A 24,239-nucleotide genomic window follows, 5' to 3' on the forward strand; every position below is an offset into this window, starting at 1 on the left:
CACAAGCAACGCGGCCCCCGTGCTGTGACCCAGCAGCCGCGGCACAGACCTCATTTTCCACCCCTGAGAACCGAGCCGTTTGACCTGGGGTATGTCTAAAGCTGTTCCTCAGGAAATTTCATAGACACCATCTGAAAAATTCAAATTCTTCACATCTTCCCATCAAAAATGTAACCTCTTCAGAAACTAATGCTTCCTCCTCTTCAGGCAAAATGACTATGGAGACTCCCTCCGGCTGAGCAGATCTTTTAGGGAAAGGCGGAGGAGGGCTGCGGAACTCACTTGTGTTTTATTGTTCTTGACAACCACAGAATGAACTGTCCCCAGCTGTCAGAGCCAGCCACATCAGCTGCTGCTTCTTAGAGCAAAGATAAGCTTCAGCTTTAAAATAAAGGCAGCGAAGCGCGGGGCTTAGAGCTAACACCACAGTGGCTTCACCCCAAGCCTGGTAGCAGGACATGGAGGTGACAGGACCTTCCCTACGCGTGAGCGTGAGCGTCAGGCCACCTGGAGGACATCTCTGTGCGCACGGCCTCCCCCCAGCCTTCATCCTCGTCCCTGTGCTCACAGCTGCCCTGGACAGCCCCTCAGCCACACAGGGACCCCCCCCCCTTCAAAACCCAGCTGTCCTTCTTGTGCTCACAGACAGGGACTGTGTGAAGCCCGGCAGGTTCCCACAGGCCTGCCCCCCACTCCCAGGGCATCCCAAGGCCGGTAGGTGCCCTGCTCCTGCACCAGGTTTTGTGAATGGCAGAAAAAATGGCTAATTGTCCAGCAGGAAGTGCAGGTTTAAATATGGAGTTAAGAAAACCACGGTGGGACAGCAAACATGCAGCTTTCCTGTCGGAATTGGGGGAAGGGGGCCCCCGACGGCATCTCTCACGGAGGGGGGCAGTCATCACCATCATTGCACAGGGAGGGGACCCAGCACCACCTGGGGGCCCCCGACAGCATCCCAGGGCACTGTGCGCAGGAGCCCCGCTGCCTCGCAGGGCAATGTGTCCTGTGGTGCAGGTGCGTGTGTGTGCTCGGGTGTCCGTGTGTGTCATAAAGCCATCTCTCTGAGCTCATCTGCAGGGACCCATCTTTTCTGCATGGGTGTCCTACCGTAAATGCCCGTTCCTGAGGCTGTCAGCCGAGCAATGCCTGGGTCCTGCGGTGATGCTGTCCCCGCCCTGCTCCAGGCGAGGATGCAGGAGCAGAGCACAGAGGACATAGGCATGGGGGGCTCGGAGCCGCGCAGCTGCCCCTGCGCACTGCGAGCAGACACCCCACCCGGCACCTGAGAGGACTGGAAACATAGATCTGGGCACAGATTTCTGGGAAGGCCCATCAGAGCTGACTCAGCTCTCTTTCCAAGGCCACCTCCTGTGTGGTTGTTCCTGCAGGTGTCAGGCAGCCAGCACTGCCACCTGGCAGAGGGAGCACCCCAGCCCCAGGAAGCCCACCATAAACTCCAGCAGAGCCCCCTACTGGCCTTGCGGGGCCCTGATGGGACAGCAAACATCAAGCTGCCACCTCCCTGCTGGGCAGTCCCAGCTGCCACGGCACAAGCCCGCAGTGCACACAGGCTTATCCTCCCCACATCTCTGGGGGGTGGGGATTAACTCTATTTACCGGGTGGCCCAGTCACTGACCTCAGGCTGCCCGCCTGGGCCACAGGACAGCTTCCCCTGACCCAGCGCCACGTCGCGCTCCACAGTCGGGGGCAGAGACACACATAGCCAGGAAGGGCTGTCCAGCTGGGTGACACGGGTTCCCAGATGTGACCCACTGCTGGGAGGGAAGTGTGGGCTGTGCCCCTGCAGGAACCCCTCCAGCCGGGAGCCTCTCCCGTGCTCACCTGGGGGGCAGGGGGCTTAAAGGCATCCTGGATCTGGCGTCACCGCCTTGAAACAGGAAGGCTGCTTGAGGCTCAAACGAACTTCAGTGAGGACTGACTTCCAGGGATGGAGATTAGGTACTCTCAGCTCTCAGGGTTCACCCCAAGCCCGACATCCCTCCAGGTTGGAGGTGGGGAAGCAGTTTCCCACGGGGCAAGCAGATGTACAAAGGACTCGTGCAACTTGCTGGGCTCGGTGTAGACGGGCAGAAGCAGGAGTCCCTGGCGGGACAGCGTTCTGACCGACACAGCTGTGTTTGTTTCATTTGTAAATGCAACGTTTCAATGAATCCTGTTTTCTCAGCTCATTTCAAACACCCATTTGAGTTCTGCGCACGTGCCTGCATTCCTGGGCCGAGGGTTGCTGACGGGGCAGCAAGGTGTCCTCGGAACTCACCAAGCGAGGGGTCCCCAAAGGGAGAAATGCAGAGAGTGACCCCCGCTGGTCGCACTGGGCACAGGCTCTTCCCAGGCGAGGTCTGAGACACAACCCTGGATGTGTGAACAGCTTTTCCCTTTTCTACCCCAAATCCCCCACCGCGGGGGTTCTGGCAGCCCTATTTCTCTTACCTTGTGAGCATGGTCCAAGGACTGTTTCCTGTAGTCCAGCTCCTCATCCAGGTAGCCCTTCTGTTTACTGAACAGCTCCTGAAACACAAGAGGACCTGCGTCTGGGCCTCACATAGCCGACCTGGTGACGCAGGGCCGCGTGGCCAGATGCGCACCAACCTTCTCGCTCTCCAGGTCAACCATCTTCCGCTGCAGGGCCGACTCCGTCTCTTCAATCTGCTGGAGCCACTAGGCACAAACAGAAAATACCGGTGACAGTGAGCCCTCAGGTCGCCATGCAGGCACCAAAGCCACCTCACCTCTCCCAGCTCTGGGGACAGCCTGAGGGAGGTCTGGCCCTCCTGGTCCTTCCCATCCTTCCTCCGGGAGGGGAGGGCGCAGCCCTCGCGGGGAGTGGGTCTGGGCCGGCGTCATGGGCCCGTGGGCCAGCATGCAGGCCAGGTCCAGGCCCCACCCCACACCCCCGCCTGGTGTCCAAGGAGTCTGTCCCCGCCCTTCCCCAGGGAGAGGAGGGATGCTAGGTGCGGTGCAGCGGGAGCAGATGCACTGAGACCTCTGCCCCACGCAGGGAGGGTGGCCTGTTCTCCCGAAGTCCCGACCCCTGAACTCCGCTGGAACACCCCCTCCACGTCCTGTGGAGGCCCATGGGAGGAGGCGCTGACAGCTGGCCTACCAAGCAGGCTCTGGCTACCAAGGAGGGACCAGGAGCAGACGGGCGGCACTGGGAGCAGAGGAGGGTGGGAGCCCAGGTGGGCCTGGCAGCCCCCAGAGGAGGGTCCTGGCAGGTCAAAGAGAATGCTGAAGTTTCACAGACCTACCACAGCTCCCAGCCTCCGGGGGGAACCGAGGCAGAGCTGGCCTTGGGGAGAGGTCTGGCTGAATCTGACACTTGCAAACATGTATGGTGGGTGGGGCGCTGTCTGCCCTGTGCGTGTGCCAGACCTCCCAAGGCGGGCAGGATCGGGGGACACCCTGACCCGGCGGCCCCTCCCACAAAGGGACACCTGCAGGGAGCCCAGCCCTCCCTTCCCTGAGAGCATCCAGTCCCTGTTACCTTTTCGGCCAAGGTCAGGACCGTCCTGGCTTGTATGACGACCACTTGCTCCTCATTGGTCAGATTCTGCACCCAAAAGCAGAGTACACGTACGGTCAGGGGAAGTGCCTTCGGGGGCGGTGGGGCCGAACGATGGGTGAAAAGTGGGGCTGACGGGACAGGTGCAGGAGGGCAGGGTCACAGCTAAGTGTGGCTTTCACTAAAGGCCCTCCCAGGAGTCCTTGATCCTCTGTGCTCTCGCCCTGCTGGCTGGGGCGGGGTGGGGGGAGGTGTGAACTCTCCATCTGCCCCCTCCTGTCCCCTCGCTGCTGGTGACCAGGGTCCAAGTCTGCTGACGCAGAGCAGGGCCGTGGGGTGGCAGAAGGAGCAGGCATGCTTCCCCTCTCTGTCTCTGTCAGGATCTTTATTTAAAGCCAGCTCTGCATGCAGCCTGAACTACTGAAACACAGCTTATGAATGTGGAGCGAAGATCAAATGCTCACAGTATGAAATGACTGCCTTCCCTGCTGTTCCGCCTTTTTCTGCATGTTTTATTCATGCCTCCTGCCAGAGAGCCCACCTGGGCAGTCCTTCTAGGCAGAATGACTCTGGCTTTGGGGCCAGGGGGCAGCCTCAGAGGATGTGCCACCTGCGTCAGCACCAGGGTGGGGGCTGGGCTGTCCCCACTGTTGGGTCCCAACTTGTGGGACAGCCAGGAGGGGGGTGGGGGCAGCAGAGATTGGGGCAGTGAGGAGCCCGCTGGGAATTCTGAGCTGAGAGCGGCCCCCACACCCCAGAACTTCTCCGATTCAAGGTCACCTGCTCAGAAAGCCCTGCCTGCCTCTCTCCCTCTGATGTCTGAGCTCCCCAAGGGCAGGGGTCTCTCATCGTCCCCTACTCCGGCAGCAGTCAGCACAGGGTGGGGGCTGGCGGCCCTGCAGGCACAGAGGCCAGCTCTGCCCTCAGGCACGCTGCACCCCGCCTTGGTCCGGTGATGGGGCGGCTGCCCCTCACACCTCTTCCTCCTGGGGGAACTAGCCAGGCCATCGGCTCCCTCCTCCCAGGGCAGGGCTGGGTCTGATGGGTCGGGTGGGGAGTGGGGGAGGCTGAGCAAGGGGCTCCAGGGTGGCGAAGTGAAGACCTGGACGTGGTTGGACCGGGCAGAAGGGCCTGCGCGGCCCCGCCTGGTGAGCAGCCGGCTGGGCCCTCGCTACTCCCTCCCAGAGGGGACGGTGGCCTTGGCCACGTGCTGCCTACTCCACCCTCGCAGTCCCTGCTGCCTCCTCCTTCCCTGGGTGACCCTCTGCAGGCCAGGATAGCAGTGGTGAGCACGCTGCTCACCAGAAAGGACGGGGGTCCATCCTGCCCCCCACCAGCCTCTGTACTCCACTCCAAGGGCCCTGACCCCTGAGGAAGATGAGGTCTGGGGTTCAGGTGCCCCATGGCCAGCTGGGCAGCTGCAGCCTTCTCTAGAGCCTTCTCTGGAGAGAGTGGCCACAGCATCGGTGTGTCCTGGCTGAGAAGGTGATGCGGCCAGATTGTCCCTGTCACCTGCTAGACGTGTGTCTGTGTGTTCAGCAGTGATCATGTGATCACACCTGAAGGGTCACCCCAACAACCCTCCAGGAGCCGCCAAGGGTCTCCACAGGGCACCTGTGCATAAAACTGGCAGTGTGCCCTCCGGTCCCCACCCGCCTCTGTCCCGGGGCTCTGAGGCCGCGTGATGGCTCCGGGGCGGGCCCTCCCACCGGCGCTCTGGGGTGGGCAGTGATGGGGCTGGGGAGGGGTCCTGAACGGGACGAGGCAGACCTGGGCTCCTCCTAGCCAGCCACGATGGCAACTCTGGGGCCCTGGGCGGGTGCCCTCCGGAGCCTCAGTCTTTCCAGCTGTGAACTGAAAGTTAACTAATGTGGTGCCCAAGAGCTCATGAAGGAAGCCAATACTCAGGAGACCCCAGGGTGTCGTGACGACAGCCTCCTCTGCTGTGGACCAGCGCAGCTGCTAAGGGCCACTGAACTGGAGCAAGGGGTCTGACCGCGGGGATCTAGCCAGGAGAGCCTCCCTGCAGGGCGCTCTCCCCTCGTGCTCCCTCCTCACTGCTTCCCAAGGAAAGGGCGGGCGAGGAGAGGAGGGATTCCTGTCACCTCGAGGCTGCTGGGAGAACAGCTGGCCCCAAGGACGTGCACGAGCACCTGGGTGGTGAGTGAGTGAGTGTGTGAGTGTCTGCATGCATTATATTCTCCACCTACTGCATAAAGCGCACTGATCTGACTTAGTGCCTTGATCTCTCTTGAGAGCAGTGACCAGGAGGGGGAGCTCATCCCGCAGACCATGTACTTGGTAGTATAACTGGAGGGGAAAAGTTCTGGGGTGTGGACTGGGGCCACCTTCCAGCATAGTTGATCCCCCCTCAACGGGCAGGGGCTCAACAAACACAGGATGATGGATGGAGGGTGAACGGAGCATGGACAGAGGCGGACAGAGAGAGAATGGGGCATGGGGGATGCAGATAGAGGACGGGTGGGTGAATGGATGGATGGATAGACGGATGGAAAGATAGACAAGACAGAAGGAGGGTGGCATGAAGGGGTGCAGCCACTCAGTAACTACTATTCTTTTGAAGAGTTTGCAGTAGAAATTGGAACACTGCCATAAATGAGATTTGGGGATTATTTATAGTCTGTCCTTCCTCCAAAACTAAGTGGGAACCGCTGAGTCTGGGGTGTCTAAGACCCTCTAAGGACCCACAGCCCCACCCCTCCCAAAGGTATGGAAGAGCTTAAAGACTGGCAGGGATTCCAGAAACTGAGAACACAGGGCCAGAAGCATCTCTGCTGAAGAATCGGGTGTGGGAACAGAAGCTCCAAACTCCTGTGCCTCCAGGACGGCACAGGAGCAATGTGAGAAAGAGCAGAACTCCTCCCAAACGCCAGGGGGCCCACCCCTAGCAGCTGTGGCAGCGGGAGGGTGCAGGTAGGGCAGGGTGGCTGGTGGCCAGACCACAGTGGGACTCACAGGGGCCCCTGGACCGCGGAGGGTGGTCGGCATGAGGAGGCATGCACAAGTCAGGAGAGCAACCTACACTTACGGCGTTATCCCCCAGAATGTCCAGCTTCTTCATCAGCTCCGTGACCAGGATGTCCTAGAGGCAAGGAGACAGGGCGTGCTGGGAGGGTGCGCCAGCCGGGCGGAGCCGCGGGCAGAGGGGCGGGACCATGCGTGGAGGGGGCGGGTCCGCGGTTGGAGAGGCGGGGCCCCGGACGGGGGGCGGGGCCACGGGCGGAGGGGCGGGGCAGGGGCTTACTGTCACGCCTTCGGCCTCGCAGTACGCTTGGAGGGGGCTCTTCCCCTCCACGAAGGGGGTGTGGTGGAAGTTGATGGCAGGCGACTTCCTCTCCCTCTCCTAGGACAGAGAGAGGAAGGCTGGGCACGCGGGCGCCCCCTCCCCCCTGGGAGGGCCGTGCTGGGGCCGTCCGGGGAGCGCGGTGAACACACAGAGGACACGGAACATGGTCAACATGGTGTTTGTGAAAACGGAGCCCCGGCTGCCCCAGCAGCGACTGAACCCTCCTTGGACCTGCCCAGTGGATGGTCCTATGCTGATGCTGACGTGAGCAGTGAGCTTCCAGCCCAGATGGGCCCTGGGGACCCCGCTCCGTGCCCCGTGCCTGCCAAGAGGCTGAGTAGCCCCCACCCCAGTGCCGAGGTGCTCCTCCATCATGGGTCCCAGGAGGCTGGAGGCTCAGGAAACAGTGTCCCCCATGTGTCTGACCTCAGTGAGCCCTGAGGACAGAGGACAGTGGCTGCGGCTGCACCGTCCTCATCCAGGACCATATGCAGGAGCCCCGGGGGTGGCCATTCCGTGTATGTGGAGTGGCCATGCAGCTTTTCTGCCACCCCAGGGAGGTGGACAGGAGGGCCCCCAGGGGCAGCTCCATCTGGACTCAACCTGCTTCCTCCACGGGCAAGTGGGGGCCCCCAGTTCACACACTTTAGGTATGCGAGGACGCCAGGAAACCAGACAGGTGGCAATGCTGGTGCCAGAACACACCAAGCCAAGCTGGGTCGCAGTGTCATAGGAGAGGGTGTTCATTATTGCCATCGAGGGTCATGACCACCTCGTGACCAGGTGCCCTGAGGGACCAGGACGGAGAGGGAGGCCCGGGAGCTGTTTGCAGGCACTCCTGTTTCGTTCATTTCGTTTCGGTTTTGCATTTGTTTTCTTCCATGCCGGCAAGTGACAGGGCTGGACTCACAGCCCAGGACGGCACCAGCTCTGGGGCAACAGCACTCTGCCCCCTCCACTCACACCCGCACCAGCGCCCATGCCTGTGTCCACGCCCGCAGCCCACCTCCAGCTCCAAGATCCGGAACTCCAGCAGCTCGTTTTGGTCTTTTGCATCCTGGACCTCGTGTTTTAACCGAGCCTCTTCTGTCTCCACTTGTTTAATCTGTAAAAGACGGGCAAGACGCTGGAGCTCACACGAGGTGAATTCCCCAGCTTCCGCTGGCCATCCATGCGGACCACTCCCTGGCCCAGGTCCTTGGCTCAGAGTCCTCACTCCAGTCTGAGCTGCATGGGGCCGTCCTAGTGAGACTGGGTCGGGTGGGGGATGCAGGCGCTATGGGAAGGGAGCCCTGAAGCTGAGGAAGCAGCCCTGAGCCCGCCCAGCTGTCTGAGCAAAGATGGGGAAGCCAAGGGGCCCACGGTGGGCAGAGGCAGTACCATGTCACCGTGCTGCCCTGACCTTGCAGCGGCCAGGACAGTGCTCCTTAGAACCCAGGCTGGTCCAGGGCCTGAGAACACTGTGTCTGATGCAGCTGGGGGCTGGGTCTGCCTGCGGCGCTGTGTGTCACTCTGCATAGCTGGGCCCCTAGGAAGCACCCACAGGCCATGAATGTGACCCTGTGGCCACCGTGCCAGAGAAATGCACAGGCTTTAAGTGTGCACTTGAGTGTTTAAGTGTGCGAACAAGGGCTTATGTGCACACACGAGCATTTTAGCATGCCCATAAGTTTATGTGTGCCTGTGTTATGTGTACAGATGAGCATTTAAGTGGCATGTGAGTGTGTAAGTGTTCGTGTGTGCTTGGGAAGGTTTAAGTGTGCATGTGTTCAAGGGCATATGCAAGAGTTTGCATGTGTGCATGAGGATTTAAGTCTGCACATGTGTTTATGTGCACATGTGAGTGTTTAATCGTGCATGTGAACGTTTATATGTGCACCCAAGTATTGGCATGTGTGCGTGTGCATTTAAGTGTGGGAGGGAGTGTTTTGTGTGCACATGAGCATTTGTGTGCAAGGGTGTTTGTGTGCACCACGGAGACAGCTGTGCTGATTTAAGATTTGTGTGGCGGCCCAAGGGAAGCGTGCAGGTGTTGCTCACCACTGAAGTGAACAGCACCCCAGCATGGCCCTGTATGGGCCTGACGGCTCCAGATGGGGCAGGTCCAGCCCTTGGCCCCCGGGCCTGGAGTGGAGCTGCTGGTCTGTGCAGGCGCGGGGGCTGCAGCCAGCCTGGCCCCTCTTTGGAAAGGCTGTGCCCCTGAGCCATCCCCCAGGAATGAGAAGCACAGACGGCCCAGCTGGGGGCAGTGGGGGGCCTCTGCCCAAGCCCCAACACCCCGCGTCGAGGGGCCCCGCACATCCCTGAGTGCAGAGGAACCCCTGCTTTTCTCAGGAAGCAGCCGGACTCTGGGACGGCCTAGGGTGGGCGCACCTTCTCGATGAGCTCTTGGTTTCTCCGGTACAACGCCTGCTTCTCTTCAATCCACTTCATATCCTTGAAAAGGGGACAGAATTGGAGACATAAATGCACTGCGGGGTAAAATGCGACGCCAACATTCAAATCACCATTCGGCGCAACAGAGGACTTGATGGAAGAACTCCACACCCTGCTTCCAGAGGGACCACTGAGTCGCGGCTTCCGTCTCGCAGCAGTGAAAACCTAGGATTTCACTCGTTTTTTCGGAGGGTCCCAGATAGAGGTGGACGGCCCCCCAGGCTCGTGCCAGCCCAGGCCAGGTGCCTGTGTGGACGTCACAGGTCCAGGGACCCCAACACGCAGCCAGGGGCTCAGGCGGGTGGGGAGGGGGCAGGTGACCACTTCCCACTCAGGATGCGTGGATGGCGGCAGGCTTCGAGCTCTGGTGGGAAGTGTGTGGGTGCCCCGCTGAGCCTGCCTCCGGGTCAGGCCTTGGTGGAAGTCCAGTGTCCCCAGGCACCCCCTTCCAGATCGAAGCCCTGGTTGTCCCTCCACCACTGGCATTCTGTCACAAAGTAAGGTGTCTCAGACACTGAAACTGGTCCCAAGTGTCTTCTCAGGCAAGTCATCTGGGAAGTTCTTTCCCAGTTTGAAAGACTGGTTTTTGCAATGAAAGGAACCAGCTCCCTCTTCCTCGTCCTGCTTCCCCGCCGCCTGGGCTGCTCTTCTTCCTCGGGACGAACAGCGCAGTGGCAACATCAGACGGGCCCGGAATTTCCCCTCCGAGTCCGGGTCTGCGGAGGCCGTGTGCACACCGCGCCAGACCCCGCGGTTTGGCGGAGGGGGCGGGGTGCAGGCCAGTCCTGTGTGTTCCAGGTGAACGGGCTGCAGGTGCCTCAGCACTGAATCCGGGGCTTCTCCTGTCTGTCTGTCCAGCCGTCCACCTAGCAGTCTGCACACCAGGACCTCTGTGGCTCTGCTCTGCACTTTCCGACCCGGCCCTCTCAACACCCCGGATGTCCTCCAGCTGCGTCCTGGGCTCACCTGGAGCTGTGCTGTCCAGCAGGTTGGGGGGGTACTCAGGCCCCATGGATGGACGCCCTCCCCCAGGATTTGAGGAACCCAGAGGTGGAGGGGGATGTGAGGAGAGTGACCGACAAACTCCTGAGACCTGAAATCTTGTCCTTGCGCTAGGAGGACTGACAGGACCTTGGATCAAGCCCAGAGAGGCCGGGAACAGGAACAGTCAGGTGCGTTCCTGCCCCGTTGGAGGCTTGCTGAGGAATTCCTTTAAATACACATTCCTTCAGGTTTTAATTCTTTTGCTGAGGTGTGCTGTTTGTACAGTGAAGGGAGCCAGGATGTAGGCTTCAGTGTGCAGAGAATAGTTTGACCTGCATTCACTCCCACCTGGGGCACTGGGCCACCCCGGGGCCAGGCCCCAACTCCAGCTTCCCGGGGGCGCGGCCCCGCCTGCTCACCTGCCCCTGCTCTGCCAGCGTCTTCTCCAGGTCCTCTATCCGCGTCTGCGCCCTCTGCACGTCTGCCTGTAGCTGCTCACGGGTCTGTAGGATGGGAGGAGACATACATCAAATTTTCTCTAAAAGCCGGGACACACCGCTCTGATGGCGGCTTTCGGAGGGCTGTCTGCCTTTTGGTTCAGCCCGCGGAGAAGTGGCTGCTCTGCAGGGAGTGCTCTGTGATAAAGCCAAAATGCTGAAACATGTGACCTCCTTAGACTACAGGGACAACCTATAGGTTCATTTGGAGAGATTATTAGGGACAACCGTCGTCCACAGGATGAACGAGGATGACTGAGCTGCTGGGTGCTCGCCAGAGGGGCTTGCTTTGGTCTCCCGACAGTGACCGCAGCTCGCAGCCAGGCCCCTGAGCGGCCTGGCCACACAGCCTGTGGGCACCTTCCCTCCCTGCACGGCGTCTCTGCATCTCCTTTCCCGCTTTTGCGTTCACCGTGTCCCCAGAGCCTGTCCCTTGTTTCGAAGACCAGCCTTGGCACCCTGCTGCATGGAAGCCCCCCACCCAGCACCACCTGGCTTCTAGGGGGTCCCAGCCGCCCTCCCGGAGTTGATTTGCTCTCACAGGGTCGAAGCCGCAGGTGCTCCTGCTCCCCCAGTAACAGCTCCCAGGGCAAACGGAAGAGAGTGTTTGGGCCAGCAGGGCTCTGGGTGTGGGGGTGCCCCAATTCGGGGAGGGCAGGGCTCCCCCCACTGGCCCTCGGCCCACCTGCAGCCCCTTCCCAAACAGTGCCCGTCCGCCACCCCGGTGAGCATCCCCGGCCGGCTGAGGGCAGGAGAGTAGGGCTGGGCCGAGGGCGCATGGCTCGCGTGTCCCTGCCAAGGCCGGGGTCAAGCGGGGGGAGCCCAGCGGGAGCCGGAACGTCGTGGCGTGGAAGTCAGTTAGACCTTAACTTCTCGCTCTGCGTCCAGCGTCCCTCCGACCTGCTCCTGCAGCAAGGCGTAGGCCCGCTGCAGGGCCTGGTACTCCATGGTCAGCTGCCGGAACCTCAGCTCCGTCTCCTCCTTGGCCATGCCCTGGAAGGTGCGCCGAGACACAGCGTGAGCCAGGCCCCGGCCTGGGGAGCCGCGGAGGTGAGCCCTGAGCCCGGGGTCAAAGGCCGAGCTGGCTGCGTCTCACAAGCCAGTGGCCAAAGCCAGCGTCTCTGTTGGGGACCACCTGCCAGCCAGGCTGCCCTGACCTGGGGACCCTCCATCCCTGACCAGGCTCTCTGGAGGCTGCACTCTGCTCACGTGGGTCGGGAAGGTGAGCTGGTCCCTGTGAAAGGCTTAAAGCTGGGGGTGGACACACTTCCTCCCCACCCCACCTCACTTGTCAGGCCCCCTTCCCCCATAGGGACCCCCAAGGCCTCCCCCTGGCTGTGACGACACCAGCTGCCCAGGGAGAAGGCGGGGGGCTGCTGGCTGTCAGAGAAGCTGAGGGGGCTGCTGCTCAGAGGAGAGCAAGCCATGTCCAGGAGTGACCAAGGAGTAGCCCTGCCCTGGCCCCAGCTCCCCGGCCCTGTCCTTCCTGGCAGCAGGGGTGCTATCACATCTTGGGTCACCAGACAGGCCCTGCCAGAGCCTCTGCGTGCCCCTGGGCCTGGTCAGGGCCATGGACCATCGGCCCCTCCTTATCCTCCACCCACAGAGGCTGGGCGAGTGTCCTTCTGGAAGCAGGGACTAGGGGTGGGACACCCACCTCTCCAACCAGACGCACCACTTGGCTGCACCCTTGGCATTGGTGCCGGCCCCCCTACTGGGTGGTTCGGACTCCCCTTCGATGGGGCAAGAGCTCTCTGTCCTGCTCTACAGAGGGGACAGGGCACGCAGCGGGGGTGAAGTAGATAGGGTGAGTGAGGAGGAAGGGGGCACCAACAGACAGGCAGCCAGCAGGGGGCGCGTTTCTCAGAGTGCAGAACTGTGGATGACTCGGGGTCACAGCTGGCGAGGTGCCCCCCCAGGGAGCAGACCTCTGAGCATGACCCCGCCGCCCCCATGCCGGCCCGGAGGCCGCTGGGGCAGTCACCTCCTCCAGGTCGTCGTCGGGGGTGCACGGGGTCTGGTCCGTCCTGTCCGTTTGGTAAGAGATGGACGAGCCGTCAGACTCCAGGGAGGCCTCTTCATCGTAGCCAAAGGCGGTCTCCACGAGCACCGGCTTCTGGGCAGGAGGGGCTGAGTCAGTCCGGGCCCCACCCAGCCCTGCAGCCGGGCCTGCGGGCTCCCTAGGGGCCTCCCTGCTCCCTGCAGTCCCGGCCCTGGACCCTCGCCGCCCCCGGGCGCTGCGCTGGCCGGGAGGTCTGCGGAGGGAGGGCGAGGCGGAGCGGGGGAGGGCACTTCCTGCGTTCCCTGGGGCAGGCCCCAAGGGTCCGTCCAGCACGGGATGGGAAGGCTCGGGGTGGACGCGCAGCACAGGCCCGGCCTGCAGCGCTTCACTCTTTTCTAGTAATTCATTTTGTTGTGTTTAGGAAAGGGTCAGTCCTTGACAGATTGGAATAAAAATAAAAACAAGCAAAAGCAAGTCCTTCACCAGCTAGTCTGAGAGGCCCTGCCTGGGGGCACCGCCAGCCCGGGGGGCACCTCCAAGGCTCCCCTCTTTCTCCGGCGACCCCAGGCCCCTCCTCAGCTCCTCCCCTGGCCCCCCTCCGCCGCTCTCCCCGTCTCCCCTCACTCCGCTGCCTTCCAAAGCCTTAGGTTTCCTCACCTAGTTTTAGCGATAGCACAGGACGCAGGCCGCCACCTCCTCTCAGTCATGCTCAGGGCCCCTCCCTTCCCCTGGCAACTCCGTGAGTCTGCCTCCAGGTCTCCCTGCTGGTTCCTGAGCCAGAACCTTCCAGCGAAACTCCTCCCTGGGCTTCCCAGGAACCCCTGCTGCCCCACAGACCGCAGCTGGTGTTCCCCATCCCAGTGCCCGGCTGCACAGCAGAGGGGACCCAGGGTTGTCTGACCCCTCCCCAGACATCCCACACCCCCAGCTTCCCCTGCTCCCCGTGACAGCCTGCCGGAGCGCAGAGGGCACTTGTGCCGACCGCCTGCCGAGCAGAGCCCTGGCCTCTCCCCACCGTGCTGCCCTGAACCTCCAACCCCTCTCCAGCCTTCTCCACTGAAACGTCCACAAAATGGGCAAACTTAACAAGTGCAGACCCAGCCCTCCTGTCACCTCTGGTCAGGGACTGCCCAGCCGCGGCCACACCAGCCGGCCAGCCTCCCCCGTCACCCGTGCCTGACCACTGCTCTCTCCACATCCCCCCCGTCTGTCTCCTCGACTCCCCCCCGAGCTTCAGGCCCAGAGGTCAGGCTGCCTCCTGGCCCTCCTCCTGCCGCAGCCCTGTCGGGCCCCTTGGCGTTCCAGCTTGTCCACGCTCACCGGCCACCGCGGCCGGCCGAAGTGCACCGTGGCCGAGGCTCCAGGCCTCCTGGGCCAACATCCGGTCCTGGGACCCCGAGCCCGTCCTGCTCACTGGCGGCTCCTGCCTCTTGTCCCCACTCTCCCGGCTTCTGCCTCCCCCCATCTCAGGGAAGCGCCCGGACATTGGGGCTCCTCCATCCGCTGGCCCATTCTTAGTACGGGGCTGTCGGGCCTCAGACAATCTCTAATAACCTCAGTAATCCTGAAGAACAAGGCCCGACAGCCTCACTCCTCCCACGGCCGCCTCAGGGGCCAGAAAAGCCCGTATCTGTGCTTAAGGAATACTGACCAGCCTGTGTGAAGACCACCAAAACCAGACAGAAACCCCACACGCTTCCCACAAAGCAGGGCACGAGTTAGGTCCCCGGTCTCCTTGAACAGAAACACCGCTTTACCAAAAAGGGCTGTGTCGCAAAGAGACCACCCCAGGACTTCACATTCCCGGGGGGCGCCAGGGAGGCGCTGCCCCGCAGGAGCAGCCAGGACGCTGGGGAGGCCAGGGGTCTGCAGCTAACGCCTCATATTTTTTAATTTAATTCTTTTTGGAGGGGGAGGCCATGAGGTCTATTTATTTATTCATTATTAGCTTTTTTTTTGAGTGGAGGTCCTGGGGGTTGAACCCAGGATCTCATGCGCACCAAGCGTGAGCTGTGCCTCCCCCACGCCCCACTCCTGTCATGAATCCCTAACTGCCCTTAGAAATCGAAAGGAAACAAAGGCGGGTTTTTAGATTAAACGACACAAAGAATACTAACTTTGGGTCCTGTTTTGGTTATTTTCCAATAACAATTTTTAGAAAGAATGAAATCATTTTCTCTTCCTTCTGAAGGAAGAGGTTCGTTGCTGTTGACAGGCTTTAAAAACACACGTTTCCCGCACATCAGTGCTTTCTCACGTACCTTGGGGAGTTTCGCCATTTTCTTTCTTTGTTTCCGGAATCTTAAAAGCTTGTCACGCTCCTGCAAGAACCAGTTGAAGAGATTTTCTGAGTAGTTGAACAGCTCCGTCAGCTTCACACACACAGGTTACTGCTCCCGCGCCGTTATCTGAATGCCTGAGGGTGACCGTGGGACTGGCCTGTCGCCTGTGTCATCGGGCCTGCTCAGGGCGCTTTGCTCTGGGGGTCTGGGCGGCGCCTCCTTCCTGTTTGGGCTGGAAGCAGCACTGGCACATCTGGGTGGCCCTGAGCTCACCACGCCCAGGGGTCCTGCAGTCTGGGGTCGGGGTCCCGCGGGGGCAGGGGTCGAGTGGCACACACAAATGGAAATTCGAGAAGGTCGGAGCAGACGTCTGCAGAATGGCGTCCACACGATAAAGATGGACCCGCGAGTGTGTGAGGAGACCGCTGAGCCGGTTCTCTCCAGGGAGCTGGGCTGCACAGTGGGACCATGAGGGGACCAGCCAGGCCCCGCCGGGGTCCACGCTGGGGTCGGAGAAACCCCCGGGGTGAGTGCCCCAGGGCGGGGGTGGGGCCAGCTCGGAACAACCCGCAGAGCGGGCTCGGGCTCCTGCAGGCACCACCGAAGGCCAGCTGGCACGTTCACCGCTCCCCTTGCATCTGCGTGACCCTAACTAACCGGTGAGCATTCTCGGGCACCACAGCGAAGCCTCTGGGCGGCAGCACTGTGATCCCAAAATCCACCCGGAGTGCAGCTGGCCGCTTCTGTCTGGACTGGAAGGAACCCGGGGCGCAGGAGGGCCGGCAGGAGGGCCCCGGAAAGTGGGTGCGGATGTGGGGCAGGGTGCTGAGTGGTACTTACTAACACGCTCTTCACGTAGCCGGCCGTCTCCAGGGTCTGGGAACAGAGAAGGCAGGTTGGCGAGTAGACAGCACAGGCCTCGTCCAGGGAGCCCCAGAGCCCGCCTGCGGCCTCCCCGCTTCCCAAAGCAGAACCTCCTCGCTTCCCTGCCCCCTGCCCTGAGAGGGAGGGTCTTACTTGGCCCTGGCGGTCCTTCCTCCCTCCCTCCGCTGATCCCCCCCCCCCGAGGGCCCCGCGAACCTGCAGGAGCCTGGGGTGAGTGTGGGGTGTTTCCTTTCCCTAGTGCCTCATGCATTCCACATGCCACACAGGTGACAAGAGTGCCCCTGCTGTCCTGCCTGCTGCCCCCACCCCCAGGGGCACAGGATGGCCAAGGCAGCTCGTTCTGAACTGATCTGACGGTGGAATCAGTCGGGGTCCCCAAAAGAAGCAGAAAGCGCCCTTATGAGGTAATTGGAGGAGGGCCTGAGGAAGGACCATTGGGAAAGCTGTGCTGGGGGTGGTGTGGGGGCCATGGGGAGGAGAGGGCGATGTAGACCCCTATCCCGACGCCCAGAACCTGGCACTGTGTCCTGATTGGAAATAGGACCTTTGCAGGTGCTGGACCAGGTGGGCGAGCGTCCAGGGAAGGGGGGGCCCCTGCAAGGACAGGGGGAGATCCGAGGGCGGCCGCGTGACCACTGGAAGCTTCCCTGGGGCAAAGTGCAGCCCGGGAGCGCCTTGACTTTGGATCCCGCCTCCAGGGCTGGGAGTGGCCAGCTGCTCGGTTCGGGCTGACTCGGGGGCCCTGGGCCAGAGCAGTGAAGAAGCGGGTTTCCCAGAGGGCCACCTGGAGCCCGACCACAGGGGAGGGCCCAGGGGGACAGCTGCCGGCCCTCCACCTCCCTCGGACCCCAGGTGGGTGCCAGAGCTGAGGGTGGACCCCTGGGCAGCAGGCGGGGAGCGGGGAAGCGCGGCCGGCGGGCGAGAGTCGCCGCCCGGGTCACCTTAGAGAGTTCATCTATGAGGTTCTGCTGCTCCACGATCTGGAGTTTCAAGAAGTCAACTTCTCTTTCGTCCTGACTTTGATCCAGATCGTTTAAGGAACTGGGTCTCCTTATGATTCCAGCTCTTTGTCTCTGAAAAACCAACCAGACCACAGGACAAGAGGAGTGAAGTGGTCCGACCTGCAGGGGGCAGCTGGGGGTCTTCGTGCCGGTCGCCCCTGGGCTGTGGGCCAGGGGCCTCTCTGCACAGGCTGGGCACCGGCAAAACCAAGGCCTGTGCCCTGACCGGCCCTTCGGGGCACGGCTGTGCAGCCCGGCCTGGGCGCACACAGCGCAAAGCCTGCAGCCCCTCGACGAGCCTGTGTGAGCTGCCCCGTCCAGACGCCGAGCAGGACAGGAAGAGGATTTCTGCAGGGAAGGGCTTCCCGCCTCCCCACACGCTGCTGAATGATTTTGGCTAAACTCTCAGGGCCAGAAGGAACGCACGAGGAACCAGCTAATCACCCGCTCCCACCTTGTGGCTGCGGCTGGAGCGGAACCTCCCAGCCCGGGTGGGGTCTGGCCTGCGCCCATGCCCACCTGCTCACTCCTTCCCCTTCACTGCAGAAGGTTTTCAGAGTTGGAAGGCCGCGCATCCAAGCCCTGGGTGTTGGACAGGCAACCAGTCCAGGGCTGACTTGCTCTGGGACCTCCTGGCGGGTTCTGCACCCACAGGGTCACTCCCAGGGCAGGTGCCGGCGACCCCCTTCCCTCCAGCGCCAGACCCTCACCCCAGGCCTTCCCTCCCAGCGAGCTCCAGCTGACAACGCCTGCCTGCCCGTGAGACCAAAGGCTGGAGCAAGGCCCTGCCCAGAGGCCGGATCTGGTTAGCAAACCTCGGGGAGAAGCTGGTTACAGGAGCGCGTGAGCACCTGCCGGTGGCCCCTACCATCTCCATGTTCTCCTGCGTGACAAACTTTAACTTGTTTTCCATTCGACGTAGCGTGTGGGACAGATCTTCATTTTTGCGACTGAGGCGTTTGTTTTTATCCAGCAATGGCTTGTACTGACTTTCAGCTTCTCTTACACGCTTTAACTGAAAGACAAAGTTAAGGACACAGGGTGATTGGGTTAAAGTGTGACAGATCCAGCAGTCTCCCAAGGGAGGCAGAGCCTCAGGGGCCGCGAGGGGCAGCGGCCTGGGGCGGGCACTCTTAGCCCGGCCGGCAACCCTTGGGGGCACCTAGGGAAGCTCACACCCGGGGCAGCACAGGGTCGCTGGGGAACCTCCGTGGCCGTAATGACTAATGGTGATGGCGCCACTGAGAAGCAAGGTCTTCACACGTCCCAGATGACATGCAGAACTGAGGACATTTTGCCCCAGTAACACAAAGCAGGGATCAGCCAACCAGCGCCCGAGGCCCACAGCTGGCCCCCAAGCTGATTTTGTTCATAAAGTTTTATTGGAAGCAGCCAAGAGGCACACCTTTGACACCATCACTCCTCCTCTCCACGGGGCATGTTGGAAGGGGACGCCCAGCTCCCCCTGCACTGCAGCTGTGGCCCCCAGGCCCCAGAAGCCCCTCCGCCCTCACCAGCTCATTTCTCTCCTCTGACAGCAAGGCATTGCGGTCCTCCAGCTTCCGAATGATGGCGCTAAGCTCTGCGATCTTAAGCTGGAAGCGCCGAGCATCCTTTTCATCCAACTGCTGTTCCTAAAACAAAAATCAACTGCAAATAACTGTGCGGAGACACAGACATAAGACTTTTGCCAATCCCCACACACCACAGAAACCAAAGCACTTGTGCGTCACGATCACCAGTGGTTCCGAGTGGCTGAGGGTGGGTGTGGACCCTCCTGGGGACAAGCGACTCCTGCCGTAAGGACTGGGGACACTGCAAACTGCGTGACGGGGACAGAACAGAGGAGCAGAAATGTCCAGAAGCGTACAGATGTGAAGGGAGAGGACGTGCAGATGTGGAGGGTGGAGACACGCAGTGGCAGGTGCCCCAGGTGCAAGTGATGCCGAGAAAACACTGGAAACCAGCACGCGGCTGCCAGCGGGCCACTGCCGGCTGCAGCTCCCAGGAAGGGGCCTGCCCTGCACTGCAGGTGTGGGCGTGGCTTTCCCAGCATTACAATCTGAGCACAGGAAAAGATGTCCAACTTAAGATTTTCGAAACTTGGTTTCCCAAGAAGAGTGGTCCCTTAAATTGAGTTTCTAAGAGGTCACTTTGGGAGCCACTGAAACTCCATTCAAAAAGAAACCAATGAAAACATTTTGATCCTGTTTCAGAATCTCTCTGGAGTTAATGGAATCTATCGAGCACCACCAGAGCAGGGGCTGGTTTTAATTCAGTTAGGCCATTTATAAGAAGATTATCAAATGTCGTGTTTTATTGAAATGTCACTGTCCTAGGGCTGGCTCAGCTCAAACATGGCTCTGTCCTCAAAGCAAACAGAGGTGTGTCCGGGAGGGACTGAGGAGCGGTTCCTCATTCAGCAGGTGCAGGAGAGGCGAGGGAGCAGCCCCGGCAGGACCGCATGGAGGGTCCCTGGAATTTAGATCCCCTCCCGGATTCCCAGAACCCCGCAGAGGGCTCTGAATGAGGAGCAGCCAAGAGGAAACGGGCAGTGTCACGCCCCCCCCGCTGTCACGGCAGCTGGAGGCGCTGCAGGAAATGGCATGGTCACAGGAAAAGCCCGTGGGCGGGCCACTGGTGGGGTGAGCGGCAGAAATCACTGCGGGAGGGCCAGAGCCGGAGAGGGGCGCGCAGGGGGCCTCCTTGGTCTGGAGGCAATGCCCACGCGTGTGCGGGTGGCGATGGGCAGCACAGGTTCATCTCCCACAGCCACGTACGGGGCCCTCAGCCACCTGCGGGCGGCAGCGGCAGGTGTCACAGCAGGAAGCCTGAAGCCGCGGGGGCCCGAGGAAGGCGGCGGACTGAAGGCCAGTGCTGTGCTAGCTTAGCAAGGCAGGAAGGAGACAGGAGTCTCTGGGCCTCCTCAGCCGAGCCAGGGAAGCCGAGGGTCTGTCTGTCTGGCGGGCTGCAGACGTGGCCAGCACCCCCAGGGCAGGGGGCCCGGGCTCTGGACCCCCCGGGGAGCCGCCCGCAGGGCCGCGAGCCGCGGGCAGCTGGCTGGGAGAAGGCGGGGGTGCTTACAGGGCTTCCCGAGTGGTCGGAGGCGTCTCCTGCACCGCTGGCCTGAGGAAGCTCCCGTCTGGGGCTGCCCGGGTGCCGACCCGTCTCTCTGCCCTGGGACAGCTGCTCATCTAGAGCCTCTTTTTGGAGCTGCAGTCTCTGAGCATGCCCGGCTTGGAGCCCTAACTCTCTCTCCAGCACGAAGACTGCTCTGTCTTTAAATTTTATCTCCTCCATCTACAAGGAGAACAGAACACAGTCACACAGGCAGGCAGGGCACAGATCTGCGGTTACCATAGAAACAGGCACAGCGACACTTGTGCACCAGCCTCCGGGGGCACCCAAGGGCGGCGGCCCTGCCACGACTCGGGCTCTGAGACTGGAAGCAAAGCAAGTCCCCCGGACGGAGGGCTGCGAGCCCATCGCCCTGAGACTGTCCGGTCGCGGCCGGCCTCTGGCTCAGGCGGCTCAGATCAAGCCGGCCAGCTGAGGACTCCCTCCGGGACACTGCACCCCACCCCAGCCTCCCCGGACACCCGGCCGGACCACCCTCCCCTGCGCTGGCCTGCGGGGGCTCCCCAGGACTGGCGGTGTCCGGCGGGGTCCAGAGAGGCCACCTCCACCCCTCGCCTTGTGCTGCACATTAGGCAGAGCAGGGACTCCCCAGGCTTCCTGTGCCCCGTCAACGGGAGGGTATGATGAGCGAGGTTCGAGGTTCGTGTTAGAACAGGCAGGTGTCAGCGTGTGAGGTAGCCCTGGGGCCGAAAGCCCTTTCCATCCGCTCGGCGGGTGCCGGGCCTGGGAAGGCTGGACAGCGCGTGGGGCCAACACCCTCACCCCGCACGCACCTCTTCTGGCTCCGAGGTGTGCACAAAAAGCAGGGCTGCTGCCCAGCTGTTTGCAGCCAAAGCCACAGTTCTCATTACTCCCCCTTTGAGCTAAGACTTGGGTTGGGGGGGGGGAGGGTCCCTGGACAAGCGGGCTCCAGACGGGAGGACAGGAGTGCCCAGTGCATCTGACCCGCCCGGGCTGGTGGCCCTGAGGGGTCCGCAGCCCGCCCCACTCTCCCTAAAGTGCTCACCCCTCTGACCACTGCCCCTGCCCCTGGGCCCCGCATCCAGCTGCCCCAGGTGCGTCCTTGGCCAAGATGCAGGCCACCCGCTGCCCTTGGCGGAGAGGGAGGCGGAACGGACCCCACGCTGCCACTCATCCTTCAGACAGACAGACGGACTCAGGCGCTGTGGGCATCATTACAGATGGCGCTAGATTTACAAGAAGACTTGGTTTAAAACCTATTTTCAAACAGCAGAGCAGGCTAGGACATCTTGCTGCTTCACTTGCTGTGGAAGGTTCAAAGAAGTTAACAAATCAGCCATCTGCTGAAGTCGGTGTGGAACAGAGTCTAATGTCTAATTAGCCCAGATCACAGAATTCCCAGGCTGGCAATGAACTGAACAGAATAAAACCCTTCACTGCTACATCCCCGTTGCCCGGGGCAGAAAGAGGCAACCCAGTCAGTCAGCGGAAACCAAGGCCGGTGAAAATGCAGCCATGTTAGCGAGCAGCTGCGTTCTCCGGTCTAACGTTTACACACAGACACTCTAGAAACATCCTTTTTCTTTCATCAGGAAATGTGAAAACAAGAGCTTCCACACAGTCCCGCTTAACCCTGCTGCTTAGGCAGATGGTCTGGGCCAGAGAGCAGACTCCCCGAGAAGCCACCGTGCGCGTCACGTCTCGTGGCCAAGCCAGCCGAGGCACCCAGATGCGGGGCTCCGCGACCCGCCCGCAGAGGAAATCCGCGGACAGCCGCTCCCACGGGGGGCAGGCTCTGACTTCTGAAGACAGGAAACCCCCTCTAAGATCAGCGCGGTGCCCCGGGGGGGCCTCCTGAAGCCCCAGGTCCCGCGCACAGCGTCTCCCTTTCCCCAAGATGTCGCAAGTTCTCAGCCAAGGGCATGTCCCTGCGCCTCCCAGTCCCTTGCTTTCGGCTCAGAAGGCCCGTTTGTGAAGGAAGTGCGTGTGCAGGACAGGGACCCCCGAATGAGATGGAAATATGCTCTGCGCGTGAGCCCCCACCTCACAGGGGGCACATACTTAAACACGGGTAACAGGATGGCCAGCGAAACCCTGGAGGGCAGCGTGGAATTGGGGGCTGCACCCTGCACCCGTGGCTCCCTCCCTGCAAGGTGGGTTAACACAAGGCTGTGAAGAGCTGCGCTCCTGCCCCTGGGTCCTGGCTCCCCATCCCCTCCGCGGGCTTGGGGTCCTGGAGGGCAGCGCGGCAGACAGCAGGGGTGCACTCCGTCCCCGCCTTACGTCACCACCCGTGCCCACACCCACACGACCCCGACACCCACACCCAGGTGACACCCCCTACCCCCCCGGAGCCCAGGACAGGGGTTTTCAAAGCTGACACAGAGTAAATTGGGACGAGCTGGTCACTGCTGGTCACCTTCCCTCACCGGGACCGCTGCAGTGGCTTCCACTGGCCTCCTGTGTCCACCTGTGCCTGCTACAACCTGTCCCTCGCAGCCACAGAATCACCTTAGAGAGCAAGAATCAGGGCTCATCCCTCCCACGGCTTCCCTGAGTACCAGGAGCATGAGTCAGAATCCTCACCCGAGTCTGCCTGCTTCCACGGGAGCGGCCCCGCCCTCACCCCACCCTCCACCCTCCGACACACTCCCCCACCCCCACCCCCGCTGTGCAGCAGAATCACGGGGCCCCAACAATGGGCCTGGCCTCACCAGGGAGGCCCCCGGCCCACACACAGTCAGGCCGGCACAGGGCGGTCCCATGTGACCAGAGCACTTTGCTTCCCCAGGCCCCTCCCCTCGGAGCCAGGCCCCTTCTCAGACCTGCCCCCAGGCCGCTGCGTGGGGCTGCCTCGACCTTCTCCTCCACCCTTCACTTCCCTCTTGCCACCCCCGCCTAATCCAAAGATGCCTCAGAGCTCCCACCTTGGGCCAAGGCTGCCCTCTCCCGGGTCAGCCACAGCAGCGTTCACGTCAGACCTGCCGGCACAACTGGGCCGGGTGTCGTCCCTGAATCCACAGTCGGGCTTGGGGCCAGAGCCCTGCATCATGAGAAGATTTAGGAGGCTCTGGGCTAAGCAAGGGCACCCCACGGGGGCGGCGCCCCGCGGAGAAAGGCCCGGGCTGCTGGGCCTGTGGGCGGGCTGCGGGAGCTGGCTCTCACTGCCCAGCGCTCCCAGGGCACCCACTGCGTGCGGCCATCGGGCTGAGGCTTCTGGTGTGTTTTTCACTACTCGCTTTAAATGGCGCAAAAGCGGAACATGGATATATGCTGACGCATGTGGAAGCTGTTACGAGAGTAGATCCTAAGACTTCTTACCGCAAGGAAAATTTTTATTCTTTTTTAGGGTTTTCTTTCTGCTGTATCTACATGAGGTGGCAGAAGCTAGTGATGCTCAGGGAGGCAATGATTCCACACGTGTGGAAGTCAAACCGCAGCGCTGTGCACTTCAGACTTACACAGTGATGAGTGTCAATCACATCCCAGTAAAACTTTATAGATTCTGAATTACGGCTGGGCTCTGGCAACAGTGGACGGAGGGCGGAGCGGCGGCCCCCTGCGGGCCCGCCTCCACAGCGACACCTGGTGGAAGGGGCGGGAGGTGCGGGAGTGGAATGGGACCCCAGAGCCCATTCCCGCCCCCTGGGCCGGGGAGCAGTGGGGCTCTTGGAGGAGGGCGGTCTTGAAAGGCAAGTAAACTGGTCTTCTTGTTCTCAGGTGTGTGTATCTTCAGTGATACGCACATACATACACGTGAAGTATATGCGTATATGTACACACATATACATGGAATGGTAACTAAAGGAGATTTCCCCAAATGATCATGGATTCTAAAGGGAAAAACTGTGGAAGGCTCCGAAATAAGCAAAAAAAGGAGTCTGGCCCCTCTCCTAGTTCCTGAGGGCTGTCTGGCTGCCCAGAGCTGTGTGCCTCCATCCTCGACCAGACTGTCCTGCGCCTCTGATGTTTACCTGGGAAAACTGCCAGCCGTGCAGACACTTCCCGTCCACAGACGTACAAACAATTCTGCTCCCGGCCTTGCAAATGCCCTCTGCCAGACAGGGCACATGAATCTATTCAGATCCAATTCTGGTTTGAATTGGTGTCACATTTCACTTGTTTCTCATGCGCTAATGATTTAAATAAAAATGTGGACACATATTCAGTGTATGAGAACCGTGATTATATCCTCTGTTAAAACCTATCCTTTAACAGTTTA

General features: G+C 61.3%; 1 protein-coding gene across 9 annotated transcripts in view; it reads right to left on the bottom strand.

Moving 5' to 3' along the window:
- JAKMIP3 (Janus kinase and microtubule interacting protein 3) overlaps window positions 1–24,239 on the bottom strand; it is a 108,286-nt gene that overhangs the window by 23,623 nt on the left and 60,424 nt on the right. For 3 of the 9 annotated variants that reach the window (XM_074373346.1, XM_074373347.1, XM_074373354.1), the window contains 16 exons: window positions 20,003–20,218; window positions 18,433–18,552; window positions 17,787–17,933; window positions 16,859–16,990; window positions 15,873–15,908; window positions 15,012–15,071; window positions 12,733–12,864; window positions 11,613–11,741; window positions 10,671–10,754; window positions 9,205–9,267; window positions 7,838–7,936; window positions 6,790–6,888; window positions 6,568–6,627; window positions 3,507–3,572; window positions 2,612–2,680; window positions 2,453–2,530 (listed from right to left, as the gene is read on the bottom strand). In XM_074373346.1, coding sequence (XP_074229447.1) covers window positions 2,453–2,530; window positions 2,612–2,680; window positions 3,507–3,572; window positions 6,568–6,627; window positions 6,790–6,888; window positions 7,838–7,936; window positions 9,205–9,267; window positions 10,671–10,754; window positions 11,613–11,741; window positions 12,733–12,864; window positions 15,012–15,071; window positions 15,873–15,908; window positions 16,859–16,990; window positions 17,787–17,933; window positions 18,433–18,552; window positions 20,003–20,218 — 1,590 coding nt within the window. The remainder of the gene's footprint in view (window positions 1–2,452; window positions 2,531–2,611; window positions 2,681–3,506; window positions 3,573–6,567; window positions 6,628–6,789; window positions 6,889–7,837; window positions 7,937–9,204; window positions 9,268–10,670; window positions 10,755–11,612; window positions 11,742–12,732; window positions 12,865–15,011; window positions 15,072–15,872; window positions 15,909–16,858; window positions 16,991–17,786; window positions 17,934–18,432; window positions 18,553–20,002; window positions 20,219–24,239) is intronic. The other 6 variants (XM_074373350.1, XM_074373348.1, XM_074373349.1 and 3 more) reach the window with 6 other exon arrangements.

The sequence above is a fragment of the Camelus bactrianus genome, chromosome 11 (genome assembly GCF_048773025.1).
Source record: "Camelus bactrianus isolate YW-2024 breed Bactrian camel chromosome 11, ASM4877302v1, whole genome shotgun sequence".
NCBI classification, from domain to species: Eukaryota; Metazoa; Chordata; class Mammalia; order Artiodactyla; family Camelidae; genus Camelus; species Camelus bactrianus.